This window comes from Nanorana parkeri, unplaced genomic scaffold (genome assembly GCF_000935625.1).
Source record: "Nanorana parkeri isolate BGI_ZX_2015 unplaced genomic scaffold, ASM93562v1 scaffold361, whole genome shotgun sequence".
Taxonomy (NCBI): Eukaryota; Metazoa; Chordata; class Amphibia; order Anura; family Dicroglossidae; genus Nanorana; species Nanorana parkeri.
The window spans coordinates 1,230,361-1,247,595 of NW_017306629.1; the positions used below are offsets into that span (position 1 = coordinate 1,230,361).

The 17,235-nt window shown below is 41.1% G+C and overlaps 1 protein-coding gene across 1 annotated transcript in view; it reads left to right on the forward strand.

Moving 5' to 3' along the window:
• The window catches only part of DZANK1 (double zinc ribbon and ankyrin repeat domains 1), a 38,760-nt gene that overhangs the window by 5,354 nt on the left and 16,171 nt on the right, over window positions 1-17,235 (forward strand). Inside the window, exons 5-14 of the mRNA XM_018558818.1 lie at window positions 545-641; window positions 2,823-2,947; window positions 5,134-5,219; window positions 8,150-8,267; window positions 9,467-9,580; window positions 10,854-10,946; window positions 11,314-11,436; window positions 11,531-11,695; window positions 13,902-14,121; window positions 16,159-16,262. Coding sequence (XP_018414320.1) covers window positions 545-641; window positions 2,823-2,947; window positions 5,134-5,219; window positions 8,150-8,267; window positions 9,467-9,580; window positions 10,854-10,946; window positions 11,314-11,436; window positions 11,531-11,695; window positions 13,902-14,121; window positions 16,159-16,262 — 1,245 coding nt within the window. The remainder of the gene's footprint in view (window positions 1-544; window positions 642-2,822; window positions 2,948-5,133; window positions 5,220-8,149; window positions 8,268-9,466; window positions 9,581-10,853; window positions 10,947-11,313; window positions 11,437-11,530; window positions 11,696-13,901; window positions 14,122-16,158; window positions 16,263-17,235) is intronic.

The following is a 17,235-nucleotide window of genomic DNA, read 5'->3' on the forward strand; positions in this document are numbered from 1 at the left end:
ATTGATAAGATGGAACACCAATGGGTGCAGTGAACACAGTCACTGTTCATAGTTAAGGCTTTTCCTCAGGATACATAAAGAATTCAGAGGAGGCAGATGTTAGATGGTGCATGGAAACCTCATCATTGCCACTACTTATAATCCCATTTAGGATGGGATTCCCATGAGAGAAGCATACTATGATATGATGGAGCACCAATGGGTTCAGAGAACACAGTCACTGGTCCACAGGTATTAGTTGGTGCATGAGAACCTCATCTCCTCCACTACTGTGATAAACCCATTTAAGATGAGTTTCCATGGGAGAAGCATCCATTGCTATGGTGGAGCGCCAGTGGGTTCGGGGAACACAGTCATTGTTCCCTGTTCATAGCTAAGGTTTTTTTCTCAGGATACATAAATAATTCAGAGGAGGTAGGTGTTAGTTGGTGCTTGAGAACCTCTGCTCTTCCACACTGTGAGAATACTATTTAAGATGAGATCCTCATGGGAAAAGCATCCTATGCTATGATGAAACATCTGTTGCAAACATCTCTTTGTTTAGAACACTGCCAATATTTCCTCCACTTTGAAGACTAAAAAGAAAGATGGCATGTCACAAAGAACTTCAGCCTGGAATGAAGCAGCACAAAGTTATAGAGGTAAGTTTTATACTTTTGGTTGTTCATTGCTGGCTTGAGCACAGCCCAGTGGCGTAGTGGGCAGCACAGTGGCGTAGTGGGCAGCACTTCTGCCTTGCAGAAGTTCAAAACCTGGCTAGGTCACTATCTGCAAGGAGTTTGCATGTGTGGGTTTGTGGCGGGTACTCTGATTTCCTCCCACACTCCAAAGACATCTAATTTGGCCCTGTATGTACAGTATGCCTGTGGGATAGGGTATATACTCTACCTTTGCATGTGGGATAGACCTTAGATTGTAAGCTGCTTGAGGGCAGGGACTTATTTGAATGTGCAATTATGTAGAGTGCTGTGTAAATTGTCAGCACTATATAAATACCTGTAATAGATAAATAAATAATATATAAAGTGCATGAAAGAATAACCACCATCCATGCTAATTACAGCAATCTAATGCCTTCTCCTTTCCATTGTCTAACCTGTGCTGGGGACAATACAGGACAGTCTTCCTTATATAGTAAGAAGGCGTACACATTCCTGTAGATGGAACTGTAACATGCTGATATAAACATCAAAAGCCACTTGATGTAACAATATACCAATTTAAAATGAAGGGAGCTAACATCCGGAGTCTCAGGGTTAAAGGTAGAGTACATACTCTCCTGTTATAACATCAGCATTATAATAGGAATACATACTAGGGTTGTTTTTCATAATGCAATCACCGCTTACTTGAAAAAATCCCTTTTATGCAGTGAGTGTTGCCTTCTGTCTGCCCATCACTTTCCTCAACTTTCAGGAATCCCAGTGTGCTTTGCATCCATTTACCTGCTGCTTGATCCGATGCATTCTCTATTTCTCAAGACTACATAGCCCATCATGCATTGCTTCCAGCAAACAATGATGATGTTACATTGTTAAGACATTGAGTTGTATATCAGAAGACAGGCTCTGTGAGAGTTTTGACACAAGAAAGTGCATAATTACAGGGCTAAATAAAAATGGTGTCAGTGCATTGAGGAAGTACATCCTATGGACCTCTTCAATAAGTACGTTTACTTCTAGATCAATATGGTTATTAGGAGTGGGATAGATCTTATGGAAATGCATTATAGAAATACATATTGATTTTTAGTTTTTGACCATAGATACCCTTTAAAATACAAAAAAATTCAAAAAAAAAACCCCCAACATATAAGAGCACTGGGCCACTTTGAGAAGCTGATTTAAAGAGAAGCAAAAAGGGCTAGCCTGGAGGGAGAGGCACCAGGTAAAAAGAAGGTGACAATCTTCATCTGTTGATTTTTGTAGTAAAAGGTCTTAAAAGGAAAATGGAGGAATCAGTTGTCTTTTTTGTTGTGTTTTAGATATACAGCTATGTTTTAGTATATATTTTTTCTTATTACAAGAACCAGGCTTTGCTTTCTGCTGACCTTCCTATTATTTATTTTCGCTATTCATACAGCCCCAAAATGTACGCAGCACTTTACATTTTGTACTATCATATCAGTTCCTGCCCTCAAGAAGCTTACAATCTAAGGTATCCATCTCACAGGCATACATACACATACTGGGGCCAATTTAGAAAGCAGCCAATCAACCTACCAGCATGTCTTTGGAGTGTGGGAGGAAACTCATGCGAGCACAGGAGCACATGCAAACTCCATGCAGGTAGTGTCCTGGCTGGGACTCAAACCAAGGATTCCAGTGCTGCACGGCAGGTGTTCTAACCAATAAGCCACTGTGCTGCATATCAGTAAGGTCTCTTCATCTGCAAAATTGGACATCCACAATGTACCTTATAGTCAGAGTCCGTGTCATATTTTCATAGGTTAAAGGTTACATTATGGAGCTGAGATCATCATTCATGTAAAGTGTGAATTTGAGTCTACTTTAAGCCAGGGGTGTTCAACTTCGGCCCTCCAGCTGTTGTGGAACTACAAGTCCCATGAGGCATTGCAAGCCTGACAGTTACAGGCATGACTCATGAGGCAGAGGCTTGTTGGGATTTGTAGTTAAAGCACAGCTGGAGGGCTGGGGTTACCCACCCCTTCCTTTTGAACATTTAAAATTCACTAAAAAGCAAATCATAATTATCCTTTATCATCCTTTTCTCCTTCAGTATCTATATTTCTACTACAAAGCAGCGTGGAAGCTTGTCAGCAATCAGAACGTTTTATTTGTATTCCTTTGTTGTGTTTTCAGATCTTGATCCAGATGGGAGAATCAGCCACAGGTCTGTAACTGGCCCAAGATTTCTGAATAGTCGCCTAGGGAAACCCAGCCAGGCAGAGGAGGCAGTGTCCATACCCCAGACCCAGAGGTCACAGGTAGAGTGCAGCAAGTGCTCTGATGTACTGTGTATGCAGCCTCATGTCAAAGAGCTGAATCCGGAATACTCTTATCTTTAAGTCCACGTTAAAACCTAGGCATTCTGTGAATGTGCAACAAACGCAGAAAAAAATGCGCTTTTACACGTGTTCACAGAATGCGTCAAAAACATGCAACACGCTTGTGGTGCCATTACTTGATTAAATAAACGTGCAATTTTTTTCCCATGCAAAAGGCTGGACACCTGTAGCAGAATCTGCTATATGGGCTACTTTCCTGCGTTTGTCATTCGTGTGGCACCCATTAAAATCAATGGGGACACGCTGCAAACGCGGGAACAAATGTGCTTGAACGCGATATGCATTCCCGGTAGGTGTGAACAGGGACTTAACGTTGTCTGAAGATGCCATGTTCAGTTAAACTAGCCATACACTGGTCAAATTTCGACTGAGTCCTGCTGATTTGGCTGAAATTTGACCAGTGTGTGGCTGATTCGGCACCCCTCCATTTGACAAAAGTAGATTTTTTTTTTTTATTTCAATTTTGTTAAAGGAATCTGTGTGAAAATTCTTGGCTGGACAGTAACCGCACGGCACTACCAGCACTAGATGGTGCTGAGGAGCATAGCAAATTCCAATGTTCCTCAGCGCCATCTAGTGCCCATAATGTGTTGTGCAGTTACTGTTCAGCAAACCTGTAAGTGTATCAGTGTGCCCCTCTTCTCTGTCCTCTGAGCCTGCCCAAAGGGTTGTAAATCAGCCCCTAAGTGTATATCTGGCCTTACTCCGATAATGACCTGTCCTTTTGTATCCTTAAGTCAGTTCAGTGAAGTTATGATCATTAATAAAATTATGTATATACCAATATTTGCCAGATCTGAACAGCCAATCAGTTTCTATGCCTGCATAAGTATCTGCCCCCCCTGTGGCTCTGTCTTGGCACCAATACCCTAGTGGGCAAACAGCTGGATTTTTACTAAAGTAGAACTGAAGCCAAAAAGTTTTGGGTAGAGTAAGGCCTCGTTCACACAGGACGATCTGACCGCATCTGAACAGGACACCTGGGAATCCATAGGTTCCTACCACAGGAATCCCGGGTCGCCCTGTGTGAACGAGACCCTTTTTTGCCTTTGTCACATTAGAGGAGATGTATGAAGATGTCACCAGCACACCAAAATCATTTTCAGGATCACCAAATGTTCATTTTATTAAAGATTCTTGTCACAGAAAACAAGTGATTTCCGGAGCACGCAGGGTCCCTTCATCAGGCTTAGCATTGAAGGAGATTAGGGGAGATTTCCTTTCTTGCCTGATCTCTACAACAGGAAGTGATTGCAATGTTTATGGTGAGCCTTAGGGTCAACATACATGTTACAATCTGACTGGACAATTTTACCAAAACTAACAATATAAGAAAATACCTAAACTGTCCAACCAATTTGTATCCAATCAGGCAGGCTCTTGCACTACATAGTTTTTTTTTGTACATTTAAAGGAGATTGTACAATCCGATTATAATGTATGTGGTGAGCCTAGGTTGTGCCTTTTATTATTATATATCACCAACTGTTAGGGTCACCATACGTGTTACAATCTGACCATACAATCTTTGTACAATCATCTTTAGATCTACCAAATCTATGTAACATGGGGACCTTCCTAAATTATCCAATCAATTTGTATGCAGTTGGGCAGGCCTTTGCTCTTCTTTAGATCAGATTGTAACTTGTGTGATGTGTTTTATATGAATCCATTAACAAAAAGGGGTATGCTTTAATATTATAGTGCATAGAACAATCAATGATGTGCTGTAAACCCATAGCTACCATATACCAGTATTCAGGAATGTCATACACCAACACAGTCTGATCTTGAACTGAATGTTATGGGATACTGCATGCCACAGGTCTGGACTGTAATGCTATAGGTCAGGTGTAGTCAAACTTCATCCCTGTTTGTTTTGGTGAAATTACAAATTGTATCATGCCTCTGCCCCTGGAAGTCATGCTTGTGGCTGTCAGAGTCTTGTAATGCCTCATGTGACTTGTAGTACCACAACACCTGGAGGGCAGACGTTTTGCTACCCCTGCTACACATATGTTGCTCTGAACGATGTATTGCTTTATGTGTATGAGAAACACAGGTTGTTACGATAATGACTACTTCACAACTTCTCTGTTATGTAGGTGAATGACACAGCCGAACCAATACTTAGGAAGAGTCTGACCAGTACGCAGAGCATGAGAATCCAGCGGGAGACAGATTTCCTCAAGTAAGTCGTTTGTGACACTTCCATGTTTGTGTAGCCCAAAGTGAGTAATCAGCTCGCCCAGAGAAGAGAGGGATTGTCTTTTATCTAGTTATAGGACTAAAGGCATTTATTTACAGTTCTGTTATTATTTTTCGTAATGTATTACTATATAGCATGGATAGGCAAACCTCAACCCTCCAGATGTGATGAAACTACAAACTCCATCATGCCTCTGCCTCTGGAAGTCATGTCTGTGGCTTTTAGAGTCTTGCCGTGCCTCATGGGATTTGTAGTTGCACCACAGCTGGATGGCTGGAGGTTTCCTACACCAGCTGTATAGGGATGCATATCCCACATGACTATTTCCCCTACAATCTAAGTACTGTATATACAGAGTTCTCATTCATGTTAATGACACTCCAGCTGTCCCGGTACTCCTATCTTCTCATAACTCTAATCTCTTCTTTTACTCAAATGCTTCTGATAACAGATACAGGTCATGAAGGTAGGTTGCTCAGAATAATAAATAAGTTGAATCATTTGAACAAGTCTAATTGCAATTACAAATCTATATTATTGGTATAGGTGGCCGTGGATGTGCAATAAAGCTGGTTGTGGCCAGTTTGACACCGAAATTGCTGTCTCTTGCTCTCTGTATAGTAATTCCACTCATTTGAGGTTGTCTACCCCAGTAGGGTTTTGTCTCCTACAGTGCACTTTCTGGGTCTCAATGCTCTTCAGCCGCCATACTAGTTCATCCCACACTCCAGATTCCCCTGCAGTGTCTACACGCATGCAATGCACCAGCTTTCCATTAAGCCAGGTATACACGGTTCTATTTTTTCCATTTAACTCGCGGGCCAGTGGCCGCTGCCAGAATACCCAGGGGGAACTTGAAACTGACTGGATTGTAAAAGGGGGAGTAAACTCGGGATTCGACATAACAACGTTACAGGAGAACCTGGATAAAATAGAAGCAACTACATGGGAGATGAGGTTTAATATTAACCCCTTCGTGACTGACGACGTACAGTGTACGTCATGTAAGGTTTCCCACACACCTTACATTCTGACCATTCAATCTCTGTACAATCAACTTTAGATCTACCAAAACCATCTAATATGAGGGTCTATATAATCCATCCAATTAATCTGCATCCAATCAGGCAGGCCCTTGTACTACATACTTATTGGTAGTTGTAAAGGAAATTGTACAATCAGATTGACAGCCATGCCTGTGGCTGTCAGAGTCTTGCAATGCCTTATGGAATTTGTAGCTGCACCACAGCTGGGGGGCTGGAGGTTGCCTACTTTGGCTGTATAGGAATGCATATCCCACATTTTGGTGTTACAAAACAGGCATGCAGACTACACATTAATGGGCGCTCCACTGGGGAAGTCGGAGGTGGAAAAAGATTTGGGGATCATAGTTGACTGCAGACTTCGTAATAGCATGCAATGCCAGGTGGAAGCAAAAAAAAGAGTACTGTCATGAATGAAAAAGGGAATGTACTCTACAGACAAAGCAATCATTTTGCCACTTTACAAAACACTGGTTCGGCCTCATCTAGAGTATATGGTTTAATTTTGGTCACCAATCCACAGAAAATATGTCCTTGAACTGGATAGAATCCAGAGAAGGGCGACCAAACTGATAAAGGAGCTGGAGGAGCTAGGCTATGAAGAAAGATTGAAAGATTTATATTTGTTCAATGTAGAAATGAGGCAATTAAGAGGGGACATGATTGTGGTGTACAAATTGTTTAATGGTGATGGTAATATCAGTAATAAACTGATTACAGGAAACTCCCTAAAGAAGACTAGAAGCCACCACCTGATAATGGAGGGAAACAAAAGGTTTAACCACAGAGGGTGTAGAGGATTCTTTTCTGTTAGAGTGGTAAAATTGTGGAACTCTCTTCCACAAGCAGCGGTACCAGCAGAGAGTATGGAATCATTCAAGACCCATTTAGATACTTTCCTCACATAACAGAACATACATAGGTACGGGTACTATTAATGACTACTACACACAGACACACACACACTCACATAGGTTGAACTCGATGGTCCTCTGTCCTACTATTCAACCTCAAATACTATGTATTGCTAGTCATACACGGATATAATTTAGGCCGTTTCCTGCTGAATCAGCTGAAATTCAGTCCATGTCCTGGCAAGATCACTCGACTCAACAGATGAATGATCATCTGTATGATAATCTATGTAAATTGACCTCATAGCCTTTTATGTTTTTACCCAAATATGATATGTATGCTCACATCCCCCCTATGACTAAAATATATATTTTTTTTAATTGTCCATTGAGGGACACAGGAACAGTAGAAATCATACAAATGGGTTATATTGTTGCTTGTAGGAGGTCTGGAGACGGGAAGCAGTATATCTTGGTTGTATATGACTTCCACTGTTCTTGTGTCCCTCATTGAACTCCCAGAAGTTTTTTTTAGATTAAGTACAAAAACCTTTTTTTCAGGTGGTTAGACCCTTGAAGCTTGCCACACAAGTCCAAATTAGGCCTCCTGATACTGCAATCGACATGTTGAAATCTGAAATGTATATTGCTACCATCAGGGGCATTGCTAGGATTACGAAAGATCTGGCACAGCTTTGGGAAAACAAAGAAACAAGATGCTGCAAATGGTGGGCGTGGCCACGCTAACCTGACAGTGGGAGTGGCTTAAAGGGGTAGAAACAAAAGCTGCATAAATTCAGCCATGAGTGTTCAAAACTATTACAGCTCACATCCCGGCCATTTTACATATAAGTGTATAGCTTTTGGCCTTGACAAATTATAACAGCCCATAGGTTTTCTTTCTCTGCAAATAATCTGTAGTTTTCATCTTCAGTTTTCTTATTGGATCCATGTAAACTTGTTTATCTAATATCCTTTATAACTTTCATTAACCTAGTGTGCTTCTAAATTACAGGTGTGCCCACTGCTTAGCCCCTCGCCCATCTGATCCATTTGCTCGCTTCTGTCAGGAATGTGGCTCCCCTGTTCCACCAGTGCCTGGACGTCGCTTGCCACCGCCAGAGGGCGCTCAGGTCGGGATTCTTGTAGTTACCTACTTCCTATTATTGCAAGATAGAAACGCCTAAAGAGTAATAATCAAAAATCACTGCGCTGGGAATGAGTGACTCGAAAAGATCGCCTTGACTAAGCTCATAGTTACACCTCCATATAACAGTGCTCAAGCAGGTGCTGCGTGTAGCAGTCTGTTCTTCTCTATGGGAGGATGTGGCCATACGCTGTTATACACACACCCGAACTGCACATCGGTGCGGGTCTGGGTGTCCGTGCTTAGGACGCAGACAGGATGCAGTCGCAGTGCGAATGAGGCCTTAAACTCCACCTTTTTACATATAAATCTTCAGGAAAAAATATGTTTTTTTTAACCTATTTATAAGTTTATATCATGTCATTATTTTTATTTGGTATAAGGTATAAGCGACTGGAGTAAAGCATATTTCTCTATTGTCCATTGAGGGACACAGCTTTGAAGCATCTGATACCTAGATTTATACTGCTGCCTCTAGGAGAAATAGGCCAGCACAAATTTGCCATAACCCCTCTCACTCGCCGGTGTTGTTTAGTGTCCTCAGGCGACTGAATGTATGCTACTTTTCTGCTTTATTATTTTAGTTTATTTAGTTTCTTCATTAAAATTCTTCTAGAAGAGCTACTAGTCAATTCATACTGGAGAGAATTAAATCCTGGAAGTTTCGCTAGCTAGCTGACTGAACCTAGAGATTCATACCGGATATGTAAAATCCTGGAAGTTTCTCTTGTTATTAACAAAGTCAGGATGGTCTCAGTACTTATGCTTTATCCTGCGATGGTGCAGAGTTCCCGTGGACATTACATAATTTATTTGGTCAGGCCAGTATTACTTAGGGATTCCTGCAATAAGGGAACAGGGCCACGGAGTCATATATTACTCATGCTTTATACGATGAAAATTATGGACATAGGTTTTATTCTATAGCTTGAGCTGAGAAGCCTTTATTCCATAGATTGAGCTGAGGAAAACAGGAAAAAAATACTTATTTCCAAAGCTCATCAGCTCCATCTCGTGGCCATAATGCTTTCTTCCACCACAAAACATTCAACCTGAATGCTCACATAGAACGATCATTCACAGATATTCGAAAGGTGAAGGGCCCTGCAAATTGTTTATGAACAGACCCCTAGGTATCTTGATAAGACATGTTATGTGGATTATGGTTTTTTTGTCATTTTACAGATGGGGCTGTGTGTGGAATGCAGAACGATGGTCCCTCTGAACACCCCCTCTTGTATTGTGTGTGAAGCTCCTTTGTTTGCACAGATGCAGCCCCAAGCTAGTATTCATCTCAAGGTATGTTAACCTTAAGTGCCATTTGTCTTTCTCGCATACAGCTTATGTAAATACAAATTTTGTGGTAGAACATTTACTAAAAATATGTCCAGAGCAACCACTTATAGGCTATAAAATTAAGTAAAATTCTAAATGGTTGCTATTTGGAACACCCGTTTCCCTTTACAATGATGACCTTTGCTGTGTTTATGTAGCCTTACCAATATATCTGTTCAAATGTCAGGGCGATTTACCTAATTTCCGCCATTACCAACATTTCTGCTCTTATCTTGTACAGTATATTATATATGCAGGGCTGGATTTAGTGCAAGCCACTTGTTTGACAGTTCCTAGGGAAAAAGAGTTTTCAGATTGCTTTAACTGTGTTCTTATTTTGTTTCACTGTTCTGCATGTTTGTGGCTTAATTCAGCAATAGAACCATAGGGAGGAAGTTACAGTTGAAAGTAGGCCTCATATTGCTTCCAGAAGCACATTATGGCTATCGATATATTCACTGTGTGTGTATGTATGTATGCATGTATGTATATACTGTAATATATATATATATAATATTGGGCATTGAGAGACAGAGAAAGAAAGAGAGAGATGGACATGACAGAGGAATCGTAAATTACATTTTCTCTGTGTGTACATCCCACTCTACTTTCCGTTGTCATTTTGCAGTAGATGGAAGGTGTAGAAAGGGAATGAATTATGTAAACTGCAAACTGTCACTTATCCTAAAACCAGGGGGACACACCACTAGGATTATGAAAATGTTTGTTGTACTGAAATTTAAAGGAGCACTAGTGTTAATAGTATTGTATTCTGATATCGAAATGTGATTAATATGTATAAATATAGTGTTCAGTATATGATTTCATTTTTTACGTTGCAGGCCTTTATTTCTACAGCATTTTTCTCCACTTTGCCATTCAGATTAGGCCGTCCAGCAAAAGTGACAGCGACAGGGGTTGGGACAAGCTATGCATTGGCAGGACTGCTGAAGTAGTTGCAGCAATGGTTTTTTTTTAAGAATAAAAGGTGACTATTGTAAGCACCCTAGGAGTGTGATAGTTTTTTCAAACCCCTGTCATTGTCCCTTATCAATTTAAATAAAAAAAATATGTATTAACTTATTAGTATTAACATATTAGTTATCAGCCTACCGAGTTTTTATACAATAATGATCCTGTAACTAATCTATCCAGCTTTATTTCTTCATTGTTCAAAACAACTATCACTACTTTTTATGGAAAAAAAGAGTACTAAATAACAATTTTGTATTTGTAGGATAAAACTGTGTGCCGTTCCTGTGGAACTGGAAATCCCATAAACCTAAAACACTGTGTGACTTGTGAGGCCAAGCTACCAGAAACCCAAACGGTACAGATTGTTTGTGTTCATTGTTTGTAAAGGAAATCAGAATGCTACAGTGGCTGGAATGCAAGTTTGTAAATCAGAAAAGGAAATATTTAGTAAGTTGGTGCATATGGGATGGCTGTGACTGAAATGGAACACTGCTCAAAATCAGAGGGGAACAGTTTATCCTGCTTGGGTGAAATGGGCCCAGAGATCAATGAGACCTACGGTAGATGTCCAGGCTAAATTTAGCAGTGTCAGTGTGCGTCAGGTAGCCCGACTACAACTGTTTATTTCCTTAATTTCATTAATATAATATATCATTCTGTCTGGCTGTGCTTTTGTGATAGGCTATTAGTACAACTATGTCATTTTTTCTTTCTTATGGCAGCTAATATACAGCGGAGAGTCAGCACCTCCTTTACCTACCCAGACGGGAAAAATGCAGGCTTGCTCCAAGTGTGGCCGTGTCAACTTGGCAGATGCTCGGTTCTGTGACTGGTGTGGGGCAAAGGTAATATCGCACTTCTAAAATAACTGATGGCCATTTCTATAAGCTTCAAGTGAGAACCATACCAATGATTTTGTTTTTGTTTTTGTTTTTTTAGCCAGGCCCCTCTGTCAGTTATCTGACTTGCTCTAAGTGTGGGGCCAGCAACCATCCCTATGCCCATTTCTGTGCAACCTGTGGGGTCTACCTGGAGCCTCCGGCACGATTCTCAGCCCAGCAGAACAGGATGATAAACGGTACAGGCCGCATGACACAATCTGTGGTAAGCAGTAAATTGAACTTTTCCATCGTTTTTCTCTATTCTGATCTACAATCTGCCTACAGACAGCAGAAGCAGCCATTTGTGTGGAGAATTAGTGTTGTTCATAGGCGGAATTGAGGAAGACATGCATGCCTTTTACATTTCAATGTTTCTGAACCACCTGAATCCAAACACTAAGCTATCTCTACTCTACTTAAAGATAGCTACTTGGCTTCCAGGATGTGCCAATTAAATTTGCTTTAACTCCAATGCAAAATGATTGTGTTGCACTGTTCTGCCATGGAGTGCTGTAAGTAAAGGCTCTGTAGCAGGATTGAAAGCCCAAAGGTTCCTGCACTGAAGCCCATCTGGATGGGCCAGAGCTACTGAGACAGCATTCCATTTTCAAACAAAGCTGGGACAACTAACTCCTAAAGCAGCGCCCTTTTAAAATGTCACTTGGCCACATTGATAATTAGGGTTTTCCAGAGGTAACAAATAAACATTGTACCCAAGACTGTATTTTGACGATTCATGGCAAAGTTACAGGTTCCCTAGATAAATGAGCTCTTCCATGGATGTTACTAACTGTGCCCCTCTGCTGTTCATTTGACGAAGCCTGGAGAAAAAGCCATGTGTAGGCTCCAGGTCGGTCTGGGTTTGTGCTTACACTGGGATTAGGACCTTCCCCGACCCCCATGTGACAAGGCCCGTACTTGGTAATTGGCTGCACAGTCAGCAAGTGCTGTTTAGTGTGGAGTAGGGCGAGATTGACATACTTTCCAACACCTAGAAGGGCCAAGGGGCTCCCACAGATGAACACGGTGGTGGGGGAGCACAGGATTGTACGTATCAGCAGTGCAGGAGCTTGACTATCAATGATATATTTAGGGTTGCAACCAACTAATCGATTAACCAATAATAATTGATAATGAGAATAGTTGCCAACTATTCTCATTATGGATACGTACTTGGTAATTGGCTGCACAGTCAGCAAGTGCTGTTTAGTGGGGAGTAGGGCGAGATTGACATACTTTCCAACACCTTTCCAACACATACTTTCCAACACCTAGAAGGGCCAAGGGGCTCCCACAGATGAACACGGTGGTGGGGGAGCACAGGATTGTATGTATCAGCAGTGCAGGAGCTTGACTATCAATGATATATTTAGGGTTGCAACCAACTAATCGATTAACCAATAATAATTGATAATGAAAATAGTTGCCAACTATTCTCATTATGGATCAGTTGGTTGGATCCCCTAACTCTTTCCTCCATGCTGGCAGAAGGGCAGAGCAAGTAGTGGGCGGGTGCATTTGACAGCCTGCTACTGGCTATTGCAATTTGAAATGGCCAAAAGCAGGCTGGCTATTGCAACAGCCCACTACCTGCTGTTTTTACATTCAGCTGCTGTCTGTGGAATCTTGCCACTGGCAGCTGTGATTCCCTGGCTGAAGCTATTCAAGCACAATGTGCTTACAATACAATTATTTAAAAAAAAATAATTATAAAGGTGGGAAAAAAGTCATTTTCAGTTACAGCCTGACAAATTCTGCTGCGAGAGGTGCGTTGCAGTGCTGGCACCCCAAACGCACCTCCCACAGTGTGATCGCCTGCACTGGAACGCATGGTACCGCGATGCCGTGTGTTCCAGTGCAGTGCGATTGCAAAAAATTGTGCATGCAGTTTTATTCTGAAGTAAAATTTGTTTGTAACACTCCATTTGTGTATTTTATCTTAATTTAAGGATGTTATTTATTTAAAATTTTGCCCTAAATGAACAAAACACAGGTTGTGTGATTAGGTACCCTTAGCTTACGTATAGCATTCTGTAAGCTACCACTTTTGTGATGACACAAAGGGTCTGATTTATTAAAGTGTGATGTACTATGATGTAAGGCAATCCTAAGCTTAATGCCATCACTAAAATTAAATTTTTATTACCAATATTACTATTTTACTAACAGCAAACAAGGTAATGTGAACTTCCAAAAAAATAGTACAAAAAATGGCACTCTGGCATTTTGCCAAAAGTGCAATTTTTGGCCGATATGTTTCAGCGGCTGAAATTTCCGGTGCATCCCTAGTTATTATGTGATAGGAGCCTTGCTCCTTTGAATGATAGAATGTTAAACTAGTCATCTGCTTCCATACTCTGACACCTTCTCCTGCTGATGTAAAATTGGAATTAATGGTGTAAAATACCTTATGTAACCTTCCGTTTTAGGCTTTAGATGGTCGTGCTTCTTGGCAACCATTATCAGTCTCATTGCCAGACCCTAGACTAGGGACCGAGAAAGTGGACAAAGGGTCGCAGACTGTGGGATTGTTTTACCCTTCTAGCAGACTTATGGAGAAGAAGGAGCTGGAGCTGTTATCAGAGAAAGAGAAAAAGGAGAAGATGAGTGATCGCAGACCTCTTGTAACAGCAGTCAGTCCAGGCCGAGGTTAGACAGCTTATGTAATACAGGATGATAGCTAACCACATACATGCAGATGGTGCTGGGGTTAAAACTGAACTCAAGACACATTTATAAAACACTGCTGCAGGCTTTTTAAAGTCACACTCCAGGTGGGTATGTAAATTAATACAAAGCTGTGTGTTATGTGCAGAGGGCTGCTGCAATGTATAGAAAATCTTACATTGCAGCATGCCAACTCCTGCACATAACACTTCTGGGCACTGAGGAGAAGGAGAGATGTGACTTGAGCGGTACAGCACATTGGTCCCATCACCCGCCATTCTGTGATTTTAGGAGGAGAGATGATGTCACATCCCTGCCCCCTCCTCTCCTTCGCCGATCACAGAATGCTTTGTATTTAAAAAAAATAAATTCAAGACATTTTGTGAATGGGCAATAGTGAGGAGGGGCGAGTGATGCGACCGGAGCGTTGTACTGCTCGAGTCACATCCGCCCCTCACATCAGTACCCAGAAACTCTGCGTTGTGTGCGGGAATGGCATGTTGCAAGGTATTATTTTTATTTGCAGCGGCCCTCCGCATGTATCACGCAGCTTTGTAATGATAATTTACACACTCTGTACATTATCATTTTGCCTGGACTGTGGCTTTAAGTGTGGTTTATACTTCTTTCCCCTCTTCCATTCAGAAGAATGAAGGGTTGTTTGCCTGCTTCACAGACCCAAAGTAAGAGAAGCCTACTTCATTCTAATGAATGTTAATGCATGGGGGCAAAAGTTTGCAGGAGGAGGCAGAAACCGGTCACATGACCCAAACAGTTGTGTTTTGCATATAGTTTCAGTTGCCTTTATCGCTGGATCAGCTGATAATCTTGACATGCAGCTTTCAACCAGTGAAGCCTTTGGGATGTACTTTGTACAGGACACAGTTTTTCCCTTCTGGGGTACCCCGTGGGTGTAAATGCCGGTACTTACTCTCAGTTTGACAGTCAAGGTCCCATTTTGTGTAGTAGAACCATTGACAGCATCTCTTTTGTCACAGTTTGGCCAGTGCTTGTCAGTGATTCAGCTATTATAATGTAAATATTTTTTACACGGTTGCTGCAAAAAACCTGAAAGTATTTTTTTTTTTAAAGTCCTATTTTCGGGGCTCATTCACACGTAGTGCACATCTGTACGGCATGCACACCACTGCAGAAGAGACCTGCTCCTGGGGGGGACAGGTGCTGCAGGTAATTGTGTGCAGCTGTCTGTACCTCCCGGGAGCAGGTCTCTCCATTGTGGGCGTGCACGCCGTAAGGATGTGCACACGCATGTGAATAAGCTTTTTTTCTTTTCTCCTTCCCTGCTCTCTTCTTTTACTTCCACCCCTATTTACCTCTAATCTGTATGAATGTTTTCTGTTATGGTAACATTGCATTTTCTAGTAAACTGTGGACCCCAATATGTGGCTGATATAAGAAAAACACAGTTTAATGCAGTTATTGTTCATTTAAAAAACTGATTAAATATATTGTTAAATGTAACTTAACTGCCCTGGTATCAGCCTTTTGTGGTTCACTGTACAGCAGCATTCATAATGTAGGAGGGACAGTCAGTACACTCTAGTATGCTGACAAAAGGAAAGAGTGGGACGATGATCTTAGCAGCTTGCTGCTGCTCATTCACTGTCCAGTCACAGGGTGGGGGCAGAGAGATGACCAAGTTGTAATGCTTAATGGAAGTAGAGAAAAGCCATTTTACCAACTTGGTTTTGCTGTCTGACAGTGCTGTGCACATCTCAGGACTGAATAAAACAAAAAGATAAATTCTTTGGCAGATAAGACTGCATATAAGTACTGTACTGGTTACCTAGAGATCTCTTCTTTTTGTTAATGATATATATATATGTGTGTGTGTGTGTGTGTGTATATATATATATATATACAAAAAAACATATCTGTATCACTTCTGTACCATTAGTAATTACATGGCGCGTTGTTGGTTAAGACAGGTTCTGTAATATACAGTCAGTGGACACTTTAGATTTCTCATGATTTACAAATATGAATCTATTCTTGTAGGCTATTGGAGGCAGCAGCTGGATCACATTTTTGCCCATTTGCGCTGCTATACACAGAACGACTCTGAATTTAAAGCATTGATTGGAAAACCTCGAATGGGAAGAGTAAGTATGATGGATAACTGGGAAAGTGACAGGATAACACAAAGGGCATCTTCTGACCTCCGCCAATACTCCCTCACTGCTCCTTACTCCTTCAGGAAAAAGTATGGAAGTTTATACACAAGGAAATGAGCTAATGGGAAGAGATGTAGAGACTGAGTTGCATTGTTTCCCAGTGATGTATGTAAAAGACATCCCTGTCCTACCTTTAGACTTGTGTTCTTCCTGGTAATCCCTGTTATCTCATTGAGAGCTCTAGAAAGCATGCACATCTAAAGACTTTTTTCATCTAATTCAGTATTTAAGTCCTGTATCTGCAGACCACTTTTTCAAGAAATAAGAAGTTTGAGCTGATCCAAGTAAACTCTAAAATGGGAAAGAGGGACAAGCTTACATGTGAAAACTTGCTTGATTTGTCTAAATACACAGATGGGAAAGTACCAGAGTTCTTTAGGGAGAACCTATGCCAGTGGTGGCGAACCTTGGCACTCCAGCTGTTTTGGAACTACAAGTCCCATGAGGCATTGCAAGGCTCTGACAGCCACAGACATAACTCCCAGAGGCAGATGCATGTTGGGATTTGTTAAAACCAGATATTGAAATATGTATGTGTGAACCTTAAATGATGATTGATTTTCTATATTTTAATCTATCCAAGTTTGGAGATTCAGTTTTTTACTGTACTGCTGATTTTGAGTTTACAATTGGTAATCAATCAGTAAGCCTGACAGGCAGACCTAAGTATAGTTGAAACAGTTGTTAGGAATGCTCAAGAAGACTTGGCCTTCAAAATGAGTTTGAAGAATAAACCACATTACTCAGGACATAGACTATGATGCCCAAAATGGGATAGAAGGAGAACACATGACTCAGCTACTAGAGTATGGCACTCCCTTATGCTAATCAGAAAGACTTTTAAGGTAAACATCACATAGGTTATTTTAAAGTAAAAGCATGGATAAAAGGATGAGGGATG